Raw genomic sequence first — 23,839 nt, 5'->3', positions numbered from 1 at the left:
AAAAAGAAAAACGGCGAGGCACTATTACCATGAATGATAATTCTTACATTCAAAGCTTCCATTTAATTGAAGTGCAGAAGGCTCAGTATTTTATTATATAGTATGATTCTTTGAGGAATACAGTATTCTGTAAAAAATTGACATGTGGCAGATAAATATTTGAAAAGAAATAACAATTTTAAAAAAAAGTTTCTGTTTTGATTAATTCAACTTGTAAGTCTGGAAAAAAATTTAGGCTCTGAGAAGTGGCCAGATGCAAAGACGAGGAAAAACATCATAGAAAGCACAGTGGTGGGGTGAATTAATTTTGGGAAAGCAGTTGGAATTTTTCAGATGGGGATAGCATCTTTTGTACATGAAAGCCTGTGGAGACAGCATGAGCTCCAGCAGTATGAAGGTGATGGAGAGTTGAAACTATGGGAGAGATGAAGCAAAAAGGTACACAGAGTTTCAGGTTGGAGTTCTCAAAAACCTTGGCTCACTGAACCATTTATGTCATGAATACAATATTTTAGCAGGGCCAGCAATACTGAAACATTACAGCCTGGACAGAAAGGATGACAAAATGACACTGGTTCAATGGAATTTACTAGAACAGCAGCATGTAATTTTACTACAGGAAATCCCCAGGTTATCATTCTGAGTGTAAATGGGTTATTTCTTAGTCTTACCTTTTTTGCAGATGCACTGAACTTCTGTACTGGAAGGAGTATTATTAATACTAAAAGAGACAATACATAATCAGTCTTCCAGTGGTGAGCTAAAAAGCAAGCATTTGAATGGAAATATGGACAAATAAGAAAGAAATGGGGGAAAAAATACTGGTTTAGAAATACATCAAGCACTTCATGATGTCACCTTGTTGATGAGAGAGAATAAATCAGAGGTTTGCAACATCTTTGTGGGAACAACTTGGCAAAATGCAAAACTGAATTTAGAGATCCATCTTACCACAATTTTGAAAAGCAAATATCTTTGCCTAATGACAGAACAAAATGAAGGAACTGAGGAGGTTTAATACTTTGAAAGGAGAGTATGAATAAAAGGTTCAAAGGATTCAGTAGATTTTCTTCGTAGCGCTAAAAGAATATACTCAATATACCTTTGCCCAAGAATATACTCAAAAGAACTAAATAAATATGTAAAAAGGAAACATTTTCCACTACCTACAAGGAGAGAAAATCTGGAGGAGATGGCTTATGCCAAATATTTTTCTACTCTTGATGCCTCAGCAGGCTTCTGGCAGCATTTCTTAGACAAACAGAGGGTATGTTTATGCACCTCCAACACCTCCTTTGGGAGACACAGTTTCCCCCAATTGCCACTGGGTTATAGTTAGCACCATAGGTGTTACACCAGAAAATACAACCATTTTTCTCTCATGAGGGACATGCTAAGACCTAAACAGATGACACTGTGAACTGGGAAACTCAGTAGAAGGCTAAGACCAATGTTTCCCAAATAACAGAAGTGATGTACCTTGACCTGAATGAGATAAAAATAAATGTGAATGCCACACAGTGGGTATATTTCTTAGAAAAGAAAGGAAGAAGGAAGGAAGAAAATGGACAGAAAAGAAGGAAGGAGAAAAAAAAGAAGAGAAAGGCACAGAAGGAAAGACAAAATGATTCTTTGGAATATAAGTAGGAAGGAAGATAAGGAATATAAGGAATATAAGTAAGAGTTCTAACCCTAGCTGCTTCTATAAACTGTCTGTTTTGTTGTCTTGCAAAAGTAATTGAATGAAAATGAGATGCAAAACTTAATAAAATGTTTCAATGAGGTAATTAAATAAGTCTTATCCTAAGACTGTGCGAAAACCTCTCCTAAAAGTACTGTCAAAATATCTGACCAGTCTCCAGAGAGACAATGAAACTCTCAGTATCGCCAAGTAGGTGAAAAGTCTGCACTTTATGATATATTATGTCATATATATATGTGCATACATATTGTATACAAAATATTTTTTACATATACAGTATAGAATACATAATGAAAGGTAATGGGATTTCTCTAATTATATCATTATTAAGAAAACTATTGTTGCCATTGCCAAGACAGGCACGACAAAAGTAGCTCCTCTCTAGAAGACACAAGTGTAGGAAGGAGTGAATTCAGATGAGTGATTTGATGCAGATTTCTCTGTGCAGTTGCAGAAAAAGGTGAAGTCTTAAGACAGAGTTTTATAAAATAAATTGTTCTTTTAAGAAAAAAATCTAGATTCTGAATGTCAGGAGAACTACAACTATGAGTTTTTAAAAAATAAAGGGTAAATGCACAATGTGGTTTAGAAACAAAATTTAAACCCAAATCAGCTTAATAAGCTCAGTTAAAGTTTGAGTGTTAAATTTTTTTTATGTTCAATTCTATACATTTAACAATTCCACCATTGCTAAGGCTTCCACAGCATGTCAGAGATTTTGCGCATCCAAAATATACACGCACAAATTATCTCTCTGTATAAAATTAATTCAGCATATCAGAAGTATTGTCCGACTTCCTACATTTCCTAAGACCGTTGATCCAGTCCATACGCAGTATGTCTGATGAATGCACAAAGCAATGGGCTTTGTGACCCAGAAGAATTGTAATGAATGGGAGAGAGATAAAACCCAAGGGAAACAAGTGATACCCAGTTCAATTTCTCCCCACACACTGACCAATGCCCAGCCCATCCCTGAGTAGTGATTGGCAGTTCCCAGCCAACTCCCCCCAGTTTATGCACCAGGCATGACTTTCCTTGGTATGGAATATCCCTTTGGCCAGTTTGGGACAGCTGTACTGGCCATGCTCCCTCACAGGTTCTTGTACAGCTTCTCACTGGCAGAGCATGGGAAACTGAAAAGATCTTGACTTTGGGTAAAGACTACTTAGCAACAGGCAAAACTTCGGTGAGTTGTTGACATTATTCTCATGCTAAATCCAAACCATGGCACTGCACCAGCTACTAAAGAAGAAAATTAACCCTATCCCAGCCAAAACCAGGACACTAGGTAATACAGCAGTATAAAACTGTCACAGCAGATTGGTGCACTCATTACCTGCATGCTTATGGGCTGAGTCATAACTTTAGTAACCATTTTATAGCCATGCAACGTGATATTAATACAGTCAGGTTCGACTTCAGTCCAAATAATCATGCAAAGGCAGTGAGGAGACAGGCATAATAGGGAAATAACTACCTGAATTCTGGGCACTCCAGAGCTCCATTTATCTGCAGTGCTACAGTGAACAAGTAAATAGACTTTAGGAAAGAGTCAAAGCCTTTATGTTTGCATGCAGAAATGAATCAAATGCTATGAGCAAAATTCTATCTTTGTGCAGTCTCTTTGGTACAAACATACTACATGAAAAAGTCATTTTTTACATATTACAGCACATATTGGGGCAGCTGTGAACACAAAGTTAAATTTTAAAATCTTGCTTTTTGGAAGTAAAAATAAAAATCTGTTATTGATTTATTGTATCTGTGATTGGTAGAAGCCAAGGTCAGAAACCAGAATGGTAAAATCAAAGAAGCTATTTCTTTCTGGTGTCTCCAACACCAGTGAATCCATAAAAGGAATTTTTTCTAGCAATGTCTATGAAATGGCACACTTTTCTTAATGTCATCAGACAAAATCCTGATTACAATAAAGATGCCTCCCTTATTGGGAAATACAGGCCATCATACATCAATGGTTACCATTTGGCTGAGCTGATATTAGGAGTTGCATGATCTCAGTGCACCCTGGGAAATGTAATCCAGCTATTAAGTCCACAAGAGAAAGGGTATGAAGAAATATGAGACTTTAAAGATAACTACCATGATGTATGGTAAAATAGTAACATTGCAGGGTTATAGAAATTACTGCTTAGCTAAGCCAAAATTTGATTTTTGATTCAACAAGCTAAGGAAAAATATTTAAATATGTGAAATGTCAAAACATTTCCATTTGATCAGATATATGAAAATTAAATTTACTGAACAAAATGTTCCTAAATATTTCCATAGTCTTTTTTTTTTTTTTTTTTACTGCAGTTAGCTTTGATAAATATGAATAGAGAAAGTATTCGAACTACTAGAATTTCTCATTGCATAAACTGTCTTTCTTTTGCCAATAGGCAAAACATAACCCTAAAAAGGGGGGATTTGTTTGCATTTAATCAAGTTTATCTTCTTCATATGTTGATTTTCTGCATTCAGATAAAAATTATCATCTTCTTTTCATATTTTTGCTGTTATTAACAAGCAAAAATTGAACCTAAAAATAAGGAAACAAAAGAATTATACAGAGCTTACTTTCAACATAGGCATAGCCTGTTTTACCTGAATACTGTGAGTCAAAGTAAAATATTTTTTAAAAGGCATATGACATATTTTGTTCCAAAGAAAAAAAAACATTCAATCTCCTGCCAGTAGTTGCACAATATTCTCATTTTCCCAAGTACTTGTATTCTTGAGCCTTTCAACATCTACACCTAAGCTTGACGCAGAGATAATTTCTTCCATCTCTAATTTATGCTCTGTAATGATTCTTATGTAGATGTGGTACATTTATTTGAACACATCATTAAAGTTTCTAGCTGGGGGATTCTGCTTAAAACTCTGCTTAAGGAAAAGACCAGTGAACTGGACTAGTGACTTATCTCCATAGCTCAGTCTTCTGCCTTCAGATAAGCCTGGGGGCAGCATGCCAGTGTTTGAGGAACCGTGTCCTACCACAGTCCTTTGGTCTGCTGTCTCAGCAGAGGTAGGCCATGGGGACCCGCTTTTGTGGCAGCAAAGACGCAAGAGTTGTTGATGTGTGACAAACAGTAGATGCACCTGAGAATAATCACATAGGAATTAGAGCTTCTCCCCTCAAAATGTGCCAGAAGCCAACTCAAGTGTGTCTACACCAGTGCACACAGCAGGAGGAACTGGAAGCCACCATGCAGCAGGGATTCTGTGATATAGTGGCCATCATGGGAACATGGTGGGATGACTTGATTTACTGTGCCACCATAGTGGAGGGCTCTAAACTCTTCAGAAGGGGCAGGCAAGGAAGAAGAGGCACTTGGATAGCCCTGTATTTTTGGAGTGTTTGGATTCACCATGGAATCATAGAGTTCACAAAAGGATAGTTTTCGATTCTCAGGGGAGGAAGGATGGGGAGCTAGCAGGAGTACTCACTGAGCCATTGTCAATCATTTATGAACAGTTCTGACGAACTGGAGCATCCCCAGTTTACTGGAGGTTAGCTCAATGATCTTAGAGGTTTTTTCCAGCCTAAATGTTTCTGTGACTATCAGTAACCAAAGCAGGGCATGGTGTGGAGCACAGTGAGGATCTGGGACTCTCACCTTTGGACTTTTGGCAATTTGCTCTGAGATTTCTAAACTATTTGACTCAGCTGCTTGCTGCAGACTATATAAATGGAGGTCCAAGTCAGAAGGCTCACTCTCCCTCTGAGGCAGCAAGGAAAACTTGAAGAGGGAACAAAAGAGAGGAAAAGAGCGAGCAGCAAGAGGGACCAGGGCTCACCATGGGCCCAGTGCAGCTCTTGCTGCTCTCCCTGCTGCTCAGCAGTGGTGTACTCACACGTAAGTAATCTCTCTTATGTCAATGCTCTTTGCTTTATTTATGAGCCCATTAAAACAACAATATTGCAAAAAAAATCAAAAGGATCATGGCTTAGAGAATTAGAAAGGTTCAGTGTGGCAAAGATATAATTTCTTCCTTTCGTAGGAATGGGCAGTCATAGGAGGGTCCCAATGTAGAAAAGTCATGAATGTTACCTGATGGCTTTTGAACAGATTTAATGTATTTTGCAACTTGTAAGTCATTCACTGTTTTTCTGTACCACTGACTTTTTAAACCCTCATGGAGCTACTGTAGCTTGGAGATACCATGCAGATTTGGCCCAGCTGTTGCTACCCTATTTTGCAGCACATGTGAACAGAGAGAGCAGTAAAGCAAATTTTATTGTACCAAAAGTACTTGGCAGGCAATTTAAATGCAATTTTGTGTTGAAGGGACACAGTCAGCAGTAAAAGAAGCAGGCCAGTAGAGGAGTTTTTTCCTAAGATCAGAAAAGACGACTGAGATCAATATGATGCTGTGGATTGTGAGCTTTCCTTGCTTCCCAAGAAGTGGCTTTTTAGAATACAGCTCTGTAGTGTTACCTAAGGCTTTAGGGATCTTAAGGAGAAAAGTGAGTCTAGAGATAATTATGCAGGTCTGGTTTTATATGAAGATCTAATTCATCATATATACATCTTTGTTGAACTAATATTGTGTTCCTGACTGACATTATGCAAATGTATTCCTATACAAGAAATCTTGTTCCTAATTATTATTAATAATAATATTAATTTTATTTTAATAGCAATGGTAGTATTTCTGATGCTATTGTTTTTACTGTGACTAATGTTACAGTCTGTTTCTATAGAGTGGTCTAGTTAGAATTTCCAGAATGAAAACTTGGAAAGTTTTGAAAAGTTGTGAAAAATGCTGGCCTTCATGTGTGATATCCCAAAGAATGTCACAGCATCCAATAAATGCAAAAAATTTAGTAGATTATGTTTAATTTAATTTTATTTCATTTTATTTCATTTTATTTAAATAGAGTCATATGGAACATGTCTAAGACTGATTGGAGCAAATGATTCTTCTTAACTTGAATAGGCTTCCAACCAGTGTTCTTTTCTTCCAAGAAATGAACTCTCAATATTCAGAAAAGATTTATTGGCCGAGAATTTTAGTATTAACCTTGAAAGTTGTCCTTTTTCAAATATACAGAAAACAGAGTATAGCCATTCATCCATTTTGCAGTATTTCTGTGTGGTCAAATAGACTAAAAATTTAAAAGTAAAATGTGTCATACGATACATTTAATCTCTCTTGCTTTACACACTTTTTTGTAAACTGCTTTTCCAACTTTAAATGTTGTTTTTTTGGGTTTTTTTACAGAAGAAGAATTACCTGAGAGTGGAAATCCAGGATGTTCAAGTAAGTGGTTTCTTGCATTTCCTTTTGTTATCTTATGTCATTATTTTAACTGACTACATCTTTCAAGGCCTGAATTTTCCTTATGTTTTCTTCTGAAATAACTTAAATGAAAGTGTTGGTGATATTCTTTAGTCTTTCTTGCCATTTAATTTAAGTATTCAATTATCCGTTAGGCTTTGTTCAAATGATTTTAAAAGTTTCCTAAGACTGGACAAGCTGAGGTTAAGTTTCTGAACTTTCTTAAAGTTCCCATTAAGAAACTATTTTCCATTGGGTTTCTGGGTTTGTTGTTTGGTTGGAGGGTTTTTTTATTATTATTATTTATTTATTAATTGTCAGATGCAAATTCCTTTAATCCAGAAATCCCTGGTTACCAAACGTGAAGCTTTAACAGTGAGGTTATGTACACTACACTTCAGTATAGACTGAATCTCACATTTTATTTACTCTTCACAGCTACTGATAAGCCCACAGAATTGCACTTAGATATCCAACTAAATACCTGTAGAATAAATCATCAACTCTGTCAGCAAGGACAGCAATTTCTTTAAACAAGCCAAGAGTCAGGAAATGCTGACTTTATGCACTATCTTTGTAATGAACTCTGACTGGCCCTGACTGCTCGGTTAGATACATAATGTTCCACCACAGGGTCAAAGTACTGAATGAATTGCTATGTTCTTAGTATTCAGGGTTTTGGTTTGTCTTTGTTGGGTGCTTTAGCACCATCTCCAGGCAATTTGGTTTACTTCGATGCCTGAAACGCCTCAAAGATTGCTGGGCTTCATTGCCAATTTCTTGTTTATTTTTTGATGCAATTATTAATTTGTTATTTGTATTTCTAAGCTTATAATTCCTCTATTTCTTTTAAATTTACTTCTGTTTAAAAGCAGGATACGAAGCAATAATTTTCACTTTAGCAATGTAGATATTAGTGTTGCAGATTTTTCTGAGTACAGTTATAGACCAGGATAGCCAAAAGTGACAAGGTTAATGATGAATCTGTTAATAGCAGCTAATTTTTGGGTTAAATAGATAATTTAATTAATTTTTAAAACAAATTTTAAGACTGATTAATGTATGACAGTTATGATTGCAATAATTATGTTTAGCAATTACATGAAAATAATCTCAGCTAAAGCATTATTAAAGTATGTAAATCTTATAAAAGTGATAGTGCAGTTAAGGAAATAAGAGATTTATAGTACTAATTTGTTGCCCTCCCTGTGTATGAAGTGGAGTGACGTAAAGGGCAATATTAACATTGTCATTAGCTTCTGACATGACAAATCTTTGATAAAAGAAGAGTAAACTACATTCCTGGAGGCACAGGCATGCAAAGTCACAAATTTGATGGTGGGTTTACACCAGGATTATCTATCTTTGTTTTTTCTATAAAAGTAGGTCAGAACTTTATATGGTCAGGCAGTCACAAATAAGCAGAGAGGAGCAGTTCCAGAAACTGCCTTTCATTCAGGATCACAACAGAATCAGTTCCACTGAGTTGCTCAGACTAAACCAAAGGAACAGTAATTTCTGCTTCAGATTGATCTAGACTGCTCCAACACAGACACTTTGAGTGCCTCCTGATCATCATCTTTAGTTTAAAACAATGCCTGCAGTTTTAGTTGGAGTGAATTGTGACTGGATATTGTTTGGCTTATGTTACTCATTCCAGATACTAAAGGAATATCTTATATCCCTGTCTTTGACACAGAGACTGGTTTTTTTTTCCTCTATATTTCTATTACCATGTTCATTCCTGCTTGCACAGTTTAAAATTACAGGTGATTGGGTCTGAGGGCACTGAGAGAGGTTAAATACAGGTGAAATTCATTATTTTGAGGAAGTCTATTAGGTTTTGGGGCTTGCTTTGATAGAAGGAGAAACACCTCTGGAAACAGACTATCCTGTGATAGTCTCAGTCATAATTTAGTACTTTTCCCCTTTTCTGGTTCTTCATGTAACTAAAGCTTATGTCCATTCAAAATAAACAACCCTAGTTAAATTTTCTGATCTAATAAGTGAATTAGATTAAATCATATTTCAGAGAGTCTGGGCCAGAAAAATCCTCCATAAATTCAGGTGAAATTGTATTGAGGAATGGTAGTTCTGGTGTTCTGTCTATTTCTATGATGTTTTGCTTTCAGTCTCAGTCATGTGACTGGTAATTTGCTCCTTGTATTTGCATGATGGAAATGTATTTATAATGGAAAAATCTGAGCTCAAAGGAATCTTTTTATTACCAATTTGAAAATTACAATTTGATTTGCTCAATTTGGAATCCATGAGGTAGTTTTTAAAACAATTTCACACTTCCAATTTTCTCCTGTTTTCTCATTTGCTTTTTGGGCATGATTTGAAGGACAGGTGGGGTCACACTGTCAGATCCCATCTGAGCAGTGGACCCCAAAACTTATGCTGCTCCCACAAGTTTTGTCCTGTGCTTCAGAAAGTATTCAACTGACATGAAGGTATCACTTCTCTGTCTGAAAGATATTCTGTAAAATGAAATAGTGGGAGCATGGGTCTCCGGGCCTTCTTTTTCTGGCATTCGCTTTAGTTAAACAACACTAAGCAGGCACTGTAAGGATTACATATGTAATATACATACCCAGGTCATAAAACCACTCTCATTTTCCCAATTTCAGAGGATGCAACCAGATTTAAACCCCTCAGAAAATATGTTTACTCATATGAAGCAGAGACATCAAGTGGGATCACAGGAACAGCAGATTCTCGAAGTGGTTCAAAGATCTCTTGCAAGGTAGGCAAAGAGGAGTAAACACACCCAGCTGGGGACTGAGTACTTAACAACATGGGAGCTGGCAGCTGGGGAGCATCCTTCAATGATTTTCCAAACAAGACAATCCTTTTGAAGGGCACATATTGAGAATCATGAGGACTAAACCCTCCCTGCTCTAGACAGAGGGCACTGAGGATGGCAGAAGTCCTTCATACCTCTGTGCTCGTGCGTTTCAATCCCAGTCTGGCTGTACTTTTACATGAGAGAGGGACAAGACCTGGTACTTCAGTTTTTCTTAGCTCCCAGGCTCAGTCTACTAATGTTCATCAAACATTCTAGAAGCTGAATTAAAATAATTCATTGATGCCATAAAGATCACATGAGAGCCTGCTGATGGTAACTCAAGATGACACCAGGCCTTTAGGGGTAAAAGGTTCCATAGGCCATTTGACTACCCAACATCACCTTATCTTGCCCAAAACTTTCTCATCATGATGTCGGTTTGGAGTTTGGGAGGTTTTTTTGTGAAATGGAGTAACTGGGAAAAAGATGTTTTATTTTGGACATACTGTTCTGATAGAGTCTAAACATATTGATCAGTGTAATGACTCAAGTTTTCATACAGTCCTAAGACTCAAAATTCTCAGAAACTAAGTTGCCCATTTAGTATGATTCATGCTATTAGCCAAGCAAATATTTGCCCTCTTATTTCCTCCATGGAGCTACCTTAAGCTATTTAGAGCACTTTAGAGTCTCTCCCAACAGCTGGTAGCAGGGTGATCCTGACATTTTACAAAACCCGAGGAATTTTCAAAGCAGTAGCAGGGTGATCCTGGAAATGTGATAATGCTAAAAAGAGTAACACATAATATTTGTGTTTTCAGGTTGAACTGGAGGTACCCCAGCTATGCCGCTTCATCCTGAGGACAATGCATTGTTCCCTGAGGGAGACATTTGGTGTTGACACAGAGGGGCGGGCTATTCTGAAAAAGTCCAAGAACTCTGAGGACTTTGCAAGTGCTATGTCCAAGTAAGCAATATCAATTATCATCAACACTTGGGACCTTAACATGGAACAGGCTGCAGTGTAAACAGTTTTTCCTGATTATGTTTTTCTAGGCATGGAACACATTTCATAACATGGTAGATTTATAAGCTGGTTCCACAACAAAACTTTCCCTGATACACTTTTGGGTTAACATGGTTTTCAATTGCCAGAAGGGAAGGGAATTTTACATACAACATTTTCACCTGGAATGGTTTCTTCATTTCTGTCATCTACATCAGGAACTCGTTGGGTAGTGCCCCAAAACATTGCAAGTGTAATTATTGTTCCTTCTTGTCAGCACATTCTCAAATGGCTGCACTCAGCCGGTTTAAGATAATTTTCCTTTGCCAACAGACTGTGCAATAGAAAGGCATTTGAGACTGAAGTCCAGATTTCCAATCCCAATCTCTAATGGCTTGTGTAGCTAATCCTTTCTTTATTTATTATCTGCTTTTGCTGCTAATTTCTTCTACTCCCTCCACCCAGATAGTCTCTAGTGCTTGTCGGTGCATATTTTAGTCATGCACCTTCATGCTTCTTTCAGTGCCTCAGTCATCCTTTCTCACAAGCTGTAGATCTCAAACCAGTTTGAGACAGTGTAAAAATATGTTTTACAGAAAACAATTAAAGTTTTATTTAAAGACTCCGACTAGTAGAGAATCCTTCCCATCTTGCAGCCTATTGCAGTAGTTAATAATTACCTCATTCTAAAAACTTATTTATCTCCTCTCTGAATTTATGCAATTCCAACTTTCAGCCATTGCTCTTGGTATTTGCTTGCCCTTAGATGATGTAATCTGGTGGAATCAAAATGTCCTTGGTTAGAATTTTGTTGCTTTAATAGTAATACTTTCTGTTAGTAACAGCAGTGAATTGTAAATAATGATAGATCAAGATAAACATGGTGCTTTATCTCTAGCCCAGCAGGTTATTGATAACGTGTTCTTCACTGTGTGGCTTTAATATGATTTCATACTAATATTGTTTTTTTGGGGTGCAGGAATGAGCTAAAATTCAGCATTCAGGATGGAACAAAAGTCAAGCTGTATCCAGAGAAGGATGAGCCTCTGAATGTACTGAATCTCAAGAGAGGTATCATCTCAGCTCTCCTTGTGCCAACAGAAACGGTGGAGAACATGAAAACAATTCCAATGGTAGGCCTTTTGAAAACATTTACTTTATTATGTTAACCAGTGGAAAATATTGTCTTACATCTAGACAGTTATTCATGAGCATCATTTTCAAAAGGTCTGGACATTCAGATCAGAAAGGGTGCCTTTCAAGGAGATCAGAAAATGTCTGACAACATGAGCAAAGGCACTGACTTCTTTCCTCTTTCCAGGATACTGTGTACGGAAAGTGCGACAGTGAAGTTGAATTCAAATCCAGAAAAGGGAATGTTGCAGAAGATATTTCAGTTACCAGGTACCTGAAAGGCTGTGACAACTTCAGTCCCATCAGAGATCATGTCAGCCCTTTTGCCATTGTAAAAGGACTAGTAAGTATGCCATTAAAAATTGTATAATATAACATTTTTCACACCAGCACTTAAAATGACAACCACTAACATGACTATGTTTTATATTTATTTTTTGAAAACATAGTTATTCTGCACCCTTCCGTTAAATCAGACTACAGTTTTGTTGGCTGTCAATAGAGAAAAAAACTATGCAGAGCAAGAGTGTAATTACCTTCTTTCATGTTCTTCTCTATTTTAAAGGAGACCTTTTCATATATGGAGTTAGTAGTATTGATTATTCAATAACCTATCAGGGCATAGTCAGATTTTTAGTTCTGTGGGTCAAAATTTTAAAAATTGCAATTTTATCTAAAACATGTAGTCCTCTAAAGTGTATGTGAGGTCCAGGAGGAGAGGGCTGTAGGTGCCCTGAAGTAAATGGTTTGACAAAATGTTCTGTCTACCTGTTAATCCACAATGATCAGATGCAGTTGCTTGCATGAATATTGTTAGATTTCTTTCTGATATGATGACATCTGTGCTTTTGGGTGTTTTAACTAAAAATAAGAAAATAAGGTTTAATTTAATGCTGGAAACACATTTTATAATTTCTGCTACTTCTACAGCTTTTTGTAGTAAGTCTTTAAAATTGTGTCATGAGACTGAATTAAAGAGAACATCACAGTTGTTACAAGGGGACTGAACTATTCCAAAAATTACAGATTGGTTTTATAAAGGAGACCTTGTTGTAGGCAGCAGGGGATCAGTCATGAAGTAACTACTAACCCAAACACCTCAATAAGGCCTGAGGGAATATTTCAGTGGGACTTTTGCCTGAGAAGAAACTAAATTCCAAAGATTGTTAAGGGCACAATATTGTCTTTGTGTAAGAATGATTCCAGTTATGTACCTTCATTTCCAAAATGTAACTGTTAATCTTACGGTAAAACTGTGTCAACCTTTAAAACTATGATTGTTTCCTATTCTACTCAGTCAGCTGACTGACAAACTATTTATTTTACAGAACAGCCCATTATCTACCCTTCTGAAGAGCTCTCAGTTCTGTCATTACAATATTGATGCAAAGAAAAGGCACATAAGAGATGCTGTCTGCAATGAAAAACACCTGTTTCTGCCTTCTTCATACAAGTAGGTTGCTCACTATTTATCATTACCCTTTATTTATAAATATTCATTTTAAATGGTGATGTGTCACATTCTGCCCTGACTTAATCCCTAAATTTTGTTTTTAAAAAGGTAGGAGGCCTGTCAAGACCTTGTAAAGGCACTTGAAGTCAACTAAAGCACTGAATATTTCTTTATCTTATAGAAATCGCTACGGTGTCATGACAGAGGTCAACCAGACTCTGAAGCTTGAAGATACCCCAAAGATCACTAACAAAAATTTTGATGGAGGTATAGCTGCAGTTCTCAATATTATAAATATAGAGACAAAATATAAATACAGGGACAATTTTTTCCGTGATTTTTTTTTAATAGTGAATTAATTAAAGATGAGGAGACCAAATAAATTCATCATTTTAAGTGAAATTTTATCAACTTTATAGTTGAGTATAAAATGGGAATACCTGAGAAGTTTATAAACACCACTAAATTTAAATCATCTTTGTGGTTTTATTTTATTTTTTAAATTGTTATTTATAATTAAAAATATATAATTTGCTTGAAAAGTAATTTTAATCTTATTGGAAATTAGTTTAATGAAATCTTTTCAGCTACCCATAATTTCTTATGCATCTTTTAGTTTCAATAACAAATATAAACAATCCATTATAACTATATATTTAGTTCTGAAACATACTTTTCTGACCTGCAGTTGTTAATTCCAGTCATAAAATATTTCTTATAACATATATTTATTAAAAGTTGAAAATGCAAACTATGCTTATATGAGAGGTGTTAAGTATTCATCTCCATGAAAATATAAAAAAATGTGTGCAAATATTCAACTTTTGGGACAATTATATTAAATTCCATGCCATTATTTTTGTAAACTGTTCAGCTGTTAAACTTGAACAGTTATATAAAATAATGTACAGTCTTTGTATTTATACTGAATGTATGACAGAAGATAAAAATTAACATAGCTCCCTGATAGAATGAAAGAATGCAATTTTTTCCAATTTCTAGATGCGCTGGAAGAGAAGGGGCTTGCACTGGAAAGTACAGATGCCAAACTGCCCAGGCAGGGTGATACTGTTCTGAAAACCCTGCAGGAAATGCAGAAGCTTACAGCCTCCCTGGGGAACCAGCAGAGAGCAAGACTCTTTTACAGATTTGTTTCTGGGCTGAGAAGTTTACATAACAGCACTCTTGGCTCTCTTGTTCCAAAGATGATGGAAACCTCAAGGTATGTTTCAGCAGTTCACAGTGCAAGAACACCACACATCAATGCCGCAGCAAAACCATACTACAGTTGATGATTTGCTGCAATTGGTTTTAAATTAGAGGTGTGCTAGAGGTAAAGACTGGCTTTCAGAAAGATAAGTGTTATGAGAACTACACAGAGAGAGAAATAAGGAAGGGAATGTCAAGCCAACCCTGTGTGCTTGACACGATCCTTTGGATGCATTTTTATAGCCAAATATCTTTCATGCAGCTTTGCTCGAGGAAAATGGCTATAATTCCAAACTCCCAAGTGTGACATGTAGAAAGAGCGCCATTCTGAGTGTGTGACTTCTGCAGACATGAAAGAGTGCTATTTTTGATCTGACCCTGCCCTCCACTCCACACCCTTACTCTTTTGTCCAAGCTGGAGTTGGGCCAGTTTTTCACTTTATGTCCTCCATTTGTAAAGGAACCAGAGCCTCAATCTGGGTGAATATATAAGATGATAATAATTAAAGTTGTGGAAAAGTCTGTTGTGAAGGGAAAAAAGAAAAGATAGGTCCATGTCATGATCATATCATTAATACTTACTTGTTCTAATTTAATTGGGTTATTAGTATAACTTGTAAAACCAAGGTGGTTTTGGTAAGAAATTGCATAATTTGCTTCCCGTCACACATAAGCTTACATTGTTTATATTAAAACACCTTAATAAACCTGCCATATGTTTGTTTCAAACAGTCAATATGCAGCGATAACTGCAAACAGGGAATTAATTAGTAAAAATCATCTCTTCTCCTTTCAGCTCCATCACTGTCCAGGCCCTGGCCCAGTGTGGAACTCCAGAGTGCTACAGTGCAGTCCTTCAAATCCTGAGAACTGGAAACGTGAGTCCACTTGTGGCAGACCTGGTCACATACGTCCTGGGACTGTTGCCTTCTCCAACTCCACAAAGAATACGTGAAATTCTTAACATGGCCCAGTATCAGCCAAGTAGAGCTTCATTTTATGGCTTGAGTCATTCTGTTACTAAGTAAGTAATGATAGCATGCCATTGTACAAAATTACAGTGCTTAGGGTAAAACATAAGAGTGTTCACTTTTGGAGGATATTTTTATTTTCATGTATTTCCTCTTTAGGGATAAAATATAGACATTTCCCAGTTTTCACTCCTGTTTCTGATGGGTTTATCTATTTCTTTAGGTTCTACAATGAGAAGAAGATTGTGACAGAGGAAATCGCAGATGTTGCAGACTTCATGGTATCACTGCTTGGCACGGATTGTTCTGGGGAAGATGAACTCACATACCTCACACTTCGGGTATTTTTATTTCCTTCTTTCCTTATGCAGGCTATTATTATAACCCTAATATTATATTATATTATATTTTACTATATTATCACATATGTTATTCTACTTCTCTTGGTGGAGAGGAAGTTTTTATCATCTTTCAATCTGTTCATCACTGCCAGGCTATTGGAAACATGGGTGCAGTAATGGAGAAAGCTAAACCCAGTGTGAAATCTTCTCTGAAGACATGTATCAGAAATGAAGCTGCATCAATTTCAGTTCAGAAAGCAGCCATCCAGGCATTCAGGAAAATGACAATTACTGAAGAGGTAAATTGGTCACAAGAACCAGGATAAACTGTTCTCAGTTCACCTTTACTGTTCACAGGAGTTACTGAATATGCCAAGCTATTCCCATTGTTTCAATTCTACTATCTCCCTTTCAGCTGTCTCCAGCTTTTCAGAGCCTCTTTAGCAGGCTTCCGTACACATATCTGGGAAACCTCCTGACTTAGTGGGTGTTGCTCTTTTGAGATGCAGTTTCTTTGTACAGATAGTCTTAGTTTAAATGGGAAGTTTGGATCTGTTCCTTTTATGTCTTAAATGGAGTTCTGCTTACTTAAAGGTGGTATTAAGTAATGAATTACCCCAGACTTAAATTTTTAACTAAGAAAAAAATCATGTCCCTATTTTATACTAGCATTTTGTTGTCATTGTTAACAATACTGGGTAGATGTGTGTTTACAATTCAGTGACATTACAGCATCCCTTACAGAATAAGTATCATTATACAGAGCATTTCTGCTCAGTATGGTGATATAGTTTCAATATTGAAAAATTTCTTCTCTAAAAGATATGCTCTTATTTCCAGACAAGTCTTAAAAAGTCTGGGAGACTTGAAATACCTGAAAGTCATATCCTCAGATTCAGTTTAATACATTTAAATTTTTAATTATTACTTGGTTTTAAACTGTGTTTTTCATTTTCCTGCAGCAGTAGATTTTGTTCACCTTCTCCTAAATCAAATTATGTTTTTTTCCAAATTTTGAGAATTTGTCTGCACATGTGATTCCCAATAATCAAAAATCAGAATTCTTAATTAAAAATGTAATTTGTATGTATAAGATAAAACAACAAAGGATTTAAAAAAAAAACAAAAAAACAACCTACCCACAAGAAGAGGATAAGGGAAAAAAGAGAGGAGAAAATATAAATCAAAAATATAAGAAAATAAAGGATAATAGAGACTATTTACAAGATCATTTAGTGACAAAGAGGAGAATGGGTTCAACTGAAAAGAGAGTAAGTTTAGATTAGACATTAGGATGAAATGCTTTACTGTGGTGGTGAGGGCCTGGCGCGGGTTGCTCAGAGAAGCTGTGGTTGCCCCATCCTGGGAAGGTGAAGCCAGGTTAGAGGGCACTTTGAGCAGCCTGGTCCAGTGAAAGGTGTTCCTGCCCATAGCACGGGAATTGGAGCTGGATGGTCTTTGAGGTCCCTTCCAACACAATGATTCTATGATCCTGATTCAATGAAAATCAGTTTTAATAAAGCCATAACTTCTATGATGTTTTCTAACATAAGAAAGTTTAGCAAAATAACTCCAAAGAAACTGCTGTCATAGGATGTAGAAATATGGTACAAAAATAGGTATGCAGTCACAAAAGACTTGGACTCAATGATCCTTATGGGTCCCTTCCAGTTTAAGAATATTCTGTGATTATTTCACCCTATATATTCCCAAAAGGGTTTAGCAGTGTCATCCCTGAGCCAGTTCATCAATGTAAGCCTCTATTTACACAGGACCGTTCAGCATTTCTCAAAGCATTCCAAGAATTCGATGCACCCACAGACAAACGTCTAGCGTCCTATCTCCTAGTGATGAAAAATCCTTCCCCAAGTGATCTTGCAAAGATTTTGAGAGTCCTCACAAAGGAGAAGAGTGAGCAAGTGAAAAGCTTTGTTGCCTCACACATTGCCAACATCCTGGACTCTGAAGAACTCGGCATCGAAGAGTAAGTGAAATATAGGTGTATATTGGTCTCATTGGAAGAAAAAAATTTTGACCGTAGTTGCAGTAGTAGTTATCTAGCAGTGGAGTTTTTGATTGTTTTTTCTGTTTATTTGAACAAGCACATCAGCTGAGTAAACTGGCTTTGTCAGAACAGTGACAGATGATAGTCTTTCCTTTAAGTCTTGTGTTTACTGTTAACTATGTACAGAGAGCTATTCATTAACAATCAGTACATTAACTAAGACTGAATGTTTGGAATATATACAAATCATATTTTAATTGCTGTCCTCTTCTCTAGTCTAAAGAGCCAAGTTGAAGAAGCTCTGAAAGGAAATCAGCTCCCAACAGCCAAAGACTTCAGAAAATTCTCACAAAATTATCAGATTTCAAAAAGAGTTTCTGTACCTGGAATTGACCCCATCTCTGCCAAAGTGGAAGGAAATGTGATATTTGATCCAAACAGCTATATTCCTAAAGAGACCATGCTGAAAACCACCCTGCATGCCTATGGATTTGAGCCAAGCGATGTCTTTGAGGTAGGACAGTTATCAAAAACATTTACTAGTATTCAGCTGCTTTCTTTCTCATTTCTGTTTTCTTATAACAGCTTTCTGTGAATAGTGTATTTTTTTACAAGCCTTGGGAGAAATCTAAAGATCACTGTGACTACAAGGGGACTTTGATTTGGTCTCAATGGGCTTTAGAGCAACCCATCCGTTATGTGATGTCACTTGCCACTGACTGGATGGATGACCCTGTTGAAGTTATTAAAAGGCTGAGGGTAAAATGAGACCATCTGTAACAAATTGACTTTGTGCTAATGAGTCGTTACTGGCACACTGAAGTACTCAGATTTTAAGTGAGATACAACCTATGCATAGGCTTTTTGTTGAACCTCACCACAGAGTTAAAATTAATTATAAGACATAGTGTTCTATATCTTCCCTTAAGAGTCATGGGGTTCTAGGATACACTTAAAATGCATTTTTTGCTCTCCAGAAAGTCTGTTTGTTGTAAAGTTCCAAAGAAAACAGGGCAATTGTCTCAGTTATGCATTGTCCTTTCTGTTCATTTCAGCTTGGCTTGGATGGAAAAGGATTTGAACCAACACTGGAAGCGTTATTTGGAGAGAAGGGATTTTTCCCAGACACTGCAACCAAGGCCTTGTACTGGGTTGATGGCAAAGTGCCAGAGCAAGTTTCCAAAGCACTTTTTGACTATTTTGGTTACTCACAGGATGGCAAGCAGGATCAGGTACAGCTTGAAAACATTCTCTGTGCAGCACAGTATTCCTATTTTTACACAGTAATTACAGGAACTAATTTTACCAGTAATTACTGCTTTACTCTATATACTCCTTCTCCTTGCTGGTGAGATAAGCAGAAATTCTTAATGTTATTTATCAACATGTTTTCTTAGTTGTACTTGGAGAGGAGTTTGTCTGAAGAGAATTCTGTAAGTGAATGTGCAGAATAGCTGACATTCCCTAAGTACCTGTTCTAGATATATGACTTTACATACTTCTTATATATACTGTTTAATTGCTTTCTGACTGATTTTTCAGGATATCATGAAAGGAATGATACTTAACCTTGAAAAACTGATAAAAGAATTGGGCAGCAAAGAAGCTCCAGAAGGAAGAGCGTATCTAAGGATCCTGGGAGAAGAACTTGGGTATATGAAACTCAATGATTTTAAACTGCTGGGAAGCATGATTTTAAAGAGTGTTAAAACTCTTCAGACTGTTCCTGAAATGGTACGTTTCTGATGCAGCAATGTGCATGATCAACTTTTTTTTCAACCAGATTTTTAAAAAAGATTTTGATTGTATTTAAGTATTATGTAAAAATATTTGATACCAGCATGAAAATAAAATTATTTTAAATAAAATATCCGGGCTTATGTTGAAGGACTCTGAAAAATCTATGACCATTCCTCAATAACCAAATGGAGTCCTCCTGGAGGATTGGTGATGGGAAGGAAAAGAGAAAGTTCAGATCATATTGTATTATTGATATATGTGCTGGAACAATTCCCAAAACTTTAGTACTGGCTGTTAAGTTACATGATTAAATTTGGTAAATATGTGTTAATATTAAGAATTTCATATTTGTCATGTTAAAAAGAAAAGATATAGCATATTTAGGAATATTTGGTAATATCCTATTGAAGTAAAATTATACTTTGGGGAATGCCATTGACTTTGGGGAAATCAGAATGTTACGTGGTATCTAAACCAATTCACCTTAGTGAATGTAAATGTAAATAACCTGTAGATTCACATGCGTATGTAAAGGTAGATAACCTGTCTGTATCAAAGCTGGTAAAAAGTCTGGTATTCATTTAAAGTTCAGATTCTGCTGACAGACTTTAGAATATTTTTTGAAGCAATGGATCTGTGGAAATTAGATTCTCTACTCCATATGAAATTAACTTTTGGATTATAGAGTTGCAATCATTCCCTGATCAGTTTGAAAAGTACAAAACGTGCATATTCCAAAGTGTGGATTTGTTAGGGTTCATTTCCTTGTTTGATTCACAGATTGCACAAGCCATTGCAAAAGGTGTTGACAGGGATCTATTTGTCCACTACATATTCATGGACAATGAGTTTGAGCTTCCAACTGGAGCAGGTTTGCAACTGAAGTTTGCCTTGTCTGGAATAGCAACACCTGGGGCAAGAGTAGCTGCAAAGCTTCATCAAAAGAGTGTAAGTCCCAACCGTTGGCTATATTTTTTCTCCTAATAATAATCTACATTTTCATTTATGGATAAAACTCTAACACCAGAAACATTTTAAAGATTGCAAAATGTTCTCAATATTAAAAAATCCTAACTCATTAGAGGTCTTTGGTTAATTTGTGGATGACATTTAGTTTCGATTGAGAAGTAATGCACATAATAAATTATGAATGAGGCATAATAAAATTTATTAATTAAAAGTATATCAATCACTCTTTCAAAAATAAAACATTTTGATCTGTTTTTTTTTCTCTCCCTCTGCACCCAAATTACAGTAGTAGAAAAGCTACAGCATGTGAATTTTCTATTCAAGGAAAAAAGTTAACAAAACATTTTGTTGTGGCAAATTCAAAGTGAAAAAAATTGATTAGCAGTTAAAAGGAATATTGAAAATTGAGTCAAGCAAAATATTTTTCACCTGAGAGGAAACATCTTAAAATTGTAGCAAGGAAAAAGTATATGACAAAATTAATTATCAACTTAAAATCAAAAAAATAAATAAATATTTCTATTCTTTTTTACAGTTCTAATAACTACCTTGATGTAAGCTAGTCAATATTTTGTAAAAATTTCTTAGTGGTTTCAGGTAATTTAGACTTTTAATTTTCTACCATATACAAGATCTAAATAAAAATAAATCCTCAAATTTAGTACTTATTGCCCTTTAGTTAGCTTTGGAATCTTTTCCAGAATTTTGCATTCTGCCACGTTTTTTCAATGGCCAAAGCAAAAGCTTGACATTAAGCTGGTTCGTGTTTAGAGAATCTAAACAAATCTTGGATCCATTTCTTTTTTGTCAAACAGTTTGCTCGTTGTCTTTGAAAACCGCTATTTTTTTTTCTTGCTATGGAAAACTGTCTTTTGTCTTCAGATTTAAAAACACATGCAAGTAGCTCCATGTATAAAATCTTTCTGAAGCATGAGTATTTTTACATTAAGGTAGGAAGGGATCCTTGGCCTTATCCTCTTGCTGTTTTTTGTTTGGTTTTTTGGTTTTTTTGTTTTTTGTTTTTTTAATTACAATTACCACTTATATGGGCCATTTGATTATGTGATCTGGGAATCAGATTTTTTGAATATCAAAATCAATTCTTTCAATAAAACTTACCTCTGTATTATCAAGAGTGGTATAGGATTTTTTTGTATAACCAGCAAGAAGTGTATTGGGCAAATAAATACCCCATTTTATTTTTATTAAATAGATGCAAGCAGATCTCATTGCTAAACCTTCGGTAGCGGTTGAGTTTGTTACACACCTGGGAATAAACATTCCTGAATTTGCTGGAAGTGGTGTGGAGATGAATTCTAATATATTCCATGAATCTGGAATTGAAGCACACATTAGTGTAAAAGCTGGACAATTAAAATTCAGCATTCCTGCTCCGAAGATTCCAGTCAAATTACTCAGTATCAGGTAATGAGAGCTGAATGAGAACTTTCTTCCTTCTCTTCTTCATTGTTATTGTAGAATTGAAAGGCTAGGGCAGGCATGGAGAGATTTTCAGTTCAGAAAAATCCCAGACACTGTAAAACTGGGATAACTTCTTTTGTAAGACAAGCAAATATGCCAGATAAGTGATGACTTGGTTTAATGGTTTACAGATTATTTGTCACTATTTTTGAAATTTTATACAAGACTCTTACAATTTACATTATTTTGTTTTCTTTCACATGAAATTATCATAATAGCAATACGTATTTTAAATTGAATTCAAATGAACTACTTACTTTAGAGAGAATAAATGGCTCAATACAATAAATTATAATTATCAGTAATAATACCTACATCATTTAAAGCCAGACATTATTTCAGTTAGCCCCTACATTAAGCGAGTTTTATTCAGAAGTAACTGTGTTTATAGGATGTCTGAGCACCTGTCCTGGGAATAAATGACTGGCTTTTCTGTTCTAGCAATACGCTGCATTTGGTGTCTCCAGCCAAAACTGAAGAGATTCCAACTCTGATAGGGAACCAAGCAACCTCAACTTCTTGCAAGCCTTTCATTCCTGGTCTAAATTTCTGCACCAAAGTATTGTACTCTAATACCACTGACACAGAGGCAGTTCCATATTTTCCCTTGACTGGAGAATCCAGGTAAGTCATGTCAACTTAAACTATGTTTATTTTGTGCTAACTACCTTCCCTCTTAGTCTACAGCAGTCTCTCACATCAAGCTTACCTTTAAAAATATTTCAAAACTTATTGGCATCAACAGAAAAAAAGCTGTTGAGAACTGTATGATTTCTTCTGTTTGTGGTCATGGACAAAAAAGTTATTCACAAGGCATATGTTTATTCCTTCTGCAGGTTTGAGGTTGAATTAGTGTCCACAGGTGAAGTAAAGGAATACTCTGCAAGTGCAAACTATGGACTGCAGAGAGAGGGAAATGACCAGATAGACACCCTAAAGTTTGCTGTCCAGGCAGAAGGTAAAAGTCAAAAAAACCTGTGGGGTTTAGCTCGGTTTTGAACTGTCATTTACCAGAAAAGACATTTTTATTAATAAATCTTAATAGTATTCTTAACAGTGTAAGATAGAATACCGTTTTCATACCCAAGCAAGCCAACAATTTAACTACATTTCCTGTCATGTATGCAATCCCAGCGCAAGATTTTTATAATGAGAGGCTGATTTTGTATTTTGCATGATTTTAATAAATGTGTGATGTTGGTGAATGGAAGCAAGGAAGAGGAGATGGTCAGGGGGTCCATATAAGCAAGAGAAAAATATGTTTCTTTTAAAATATGGAGTGGAAGCATACAAAACATCTGTCAGATTATTTAAATAGCAAAAATATTGATGCGTTGGTGGGTGAGGCCACGGTGTGTTTAGAAGATGAGAAGAAAAAAGATGACATCTTGCTAATCAGACTCATCAAAAGTTGTATTAGATCTTTAGTAGGATATAATTTTCAGCTGATTCTTTTTTGTTCTCCTTTTAAGAAAAGCCCAGACAAATTCCATAGTTGTTAATGACCAAAGTACATCATATTTTCTAGGTGTAAACCAGCATAAAGCCACATTGACCTTCAGGTACAACAGAGACAAAAAGATTTTGACCAGTGATGTCCAGATTCCAGATGCTGATGTTGACTTTGGTACAAACTTCCGAATTACTGATGAATCCATTTCTGGGAAGAAAGCATACACCTTTGTCTTAGATGTCAACAACAAGAAGATTACAGAAGTTACTCTTACTGGCCAGATAAGGTGACCCA

At 35.9% G+C, this 23,839-nt stretch overlaps 1 protein-coding gene across 1 annotated transcript in view; it reads left to right on the top strand.

Annotated features, from left to right (window-relative positions):
- Positions 1–23,839, top strand: part of APOB (apolipoprotein B) — a 59,992-nt gene that overhangs the window by 18,872 nt on the left and 17,281 nt on the right. Inside the window, exons 3-23 of the mRNA XM_040060367.1 lie at positions 5,470–5,565; positions 6,935–6,973; positions 9,625–9,740; positions 10,604–10,749; positions 11,768–11,921; positions 12,110–12,265; positions 13,251–13,375; positions 13,557–13,642; positions 14,378–14,597; positions 15,381–15,608; positions 15,779–15,896; positions 16,049–16,195; positions 17,669–17,880; positions 18,178–18,415; positions 18,957–19,133; positions 19,444–19,635; positions 20,422–20,589; positions 21,824–22,035; positions 22,534–22,716; positions 22,929–23,050; positions 23,621–23,831. Coding sequence (XP_039916301.1) covers positions 5,508–5,565; positions 6,935–6,973; positions 9,625–9,740; positions 10,604–10,749; positions 11,768–11,921; positions 12,110–12,265; positions 13,251–13,375; positions 13,557–13,642; positions 14,378–14,597; positions 15,381–15,608; positions 15,779–15,896; positions 16,049–16,195; positions 17,669–17,880; positions 18,178–18,415; positions 18,957–19,133; positions 19,444–19,635; positions 20,422–20,589; positions 21,824–22,035; positions 22,534–22,716; positions 22,929–23,050; positions 23,621–23,831 — 3,308 coding nt within the window. The 5' untranslated portion in view covers positions 5,470–5,507. The remainder of the gene's footprint in view (positions 1–5,469; positions 5,566–6,934; positions 6,974–9,624; positions 9,741–10,603; positions 10,750–11,767; positions 11,922–12,109; positions 12,266–13,250; positions 13,376–13,556; positions 13,643–14,377; positions 14,598–15,380; positions 15,609–15,778; positions 15,897–16,048; positions 16,196–17,668; positions 17,881–18,177; positions 18,416–18,956; positions 19,134–19,443; positions 19,636–20,421; positions 20,590–21,823; positions 22,036–22,533; positions 22,717–22,928; positions 23,051–23,620; positions 23,832–23,839) is intronic.

The sequence above is a fragment of the Hirundo rustica genome, chromosome 3 (assembly GCF_015227805.2).
Source record: "Hirundo rustica isolate bHirRus1 chromosome 3, bHirRus1.pri.v3, whole genome shotgun sequence".
NCBI classification, from domain to species: Eukaryota; Metazoa; Chordata; class Aves; order Passeriformes; family Hirundinidae; genus Hirundo; species Hirundo rustica.
Note: the sequence above shows the minus strand (reverse complement) of the source record. Positions and strands in the feature narration are given on the sequence as shown.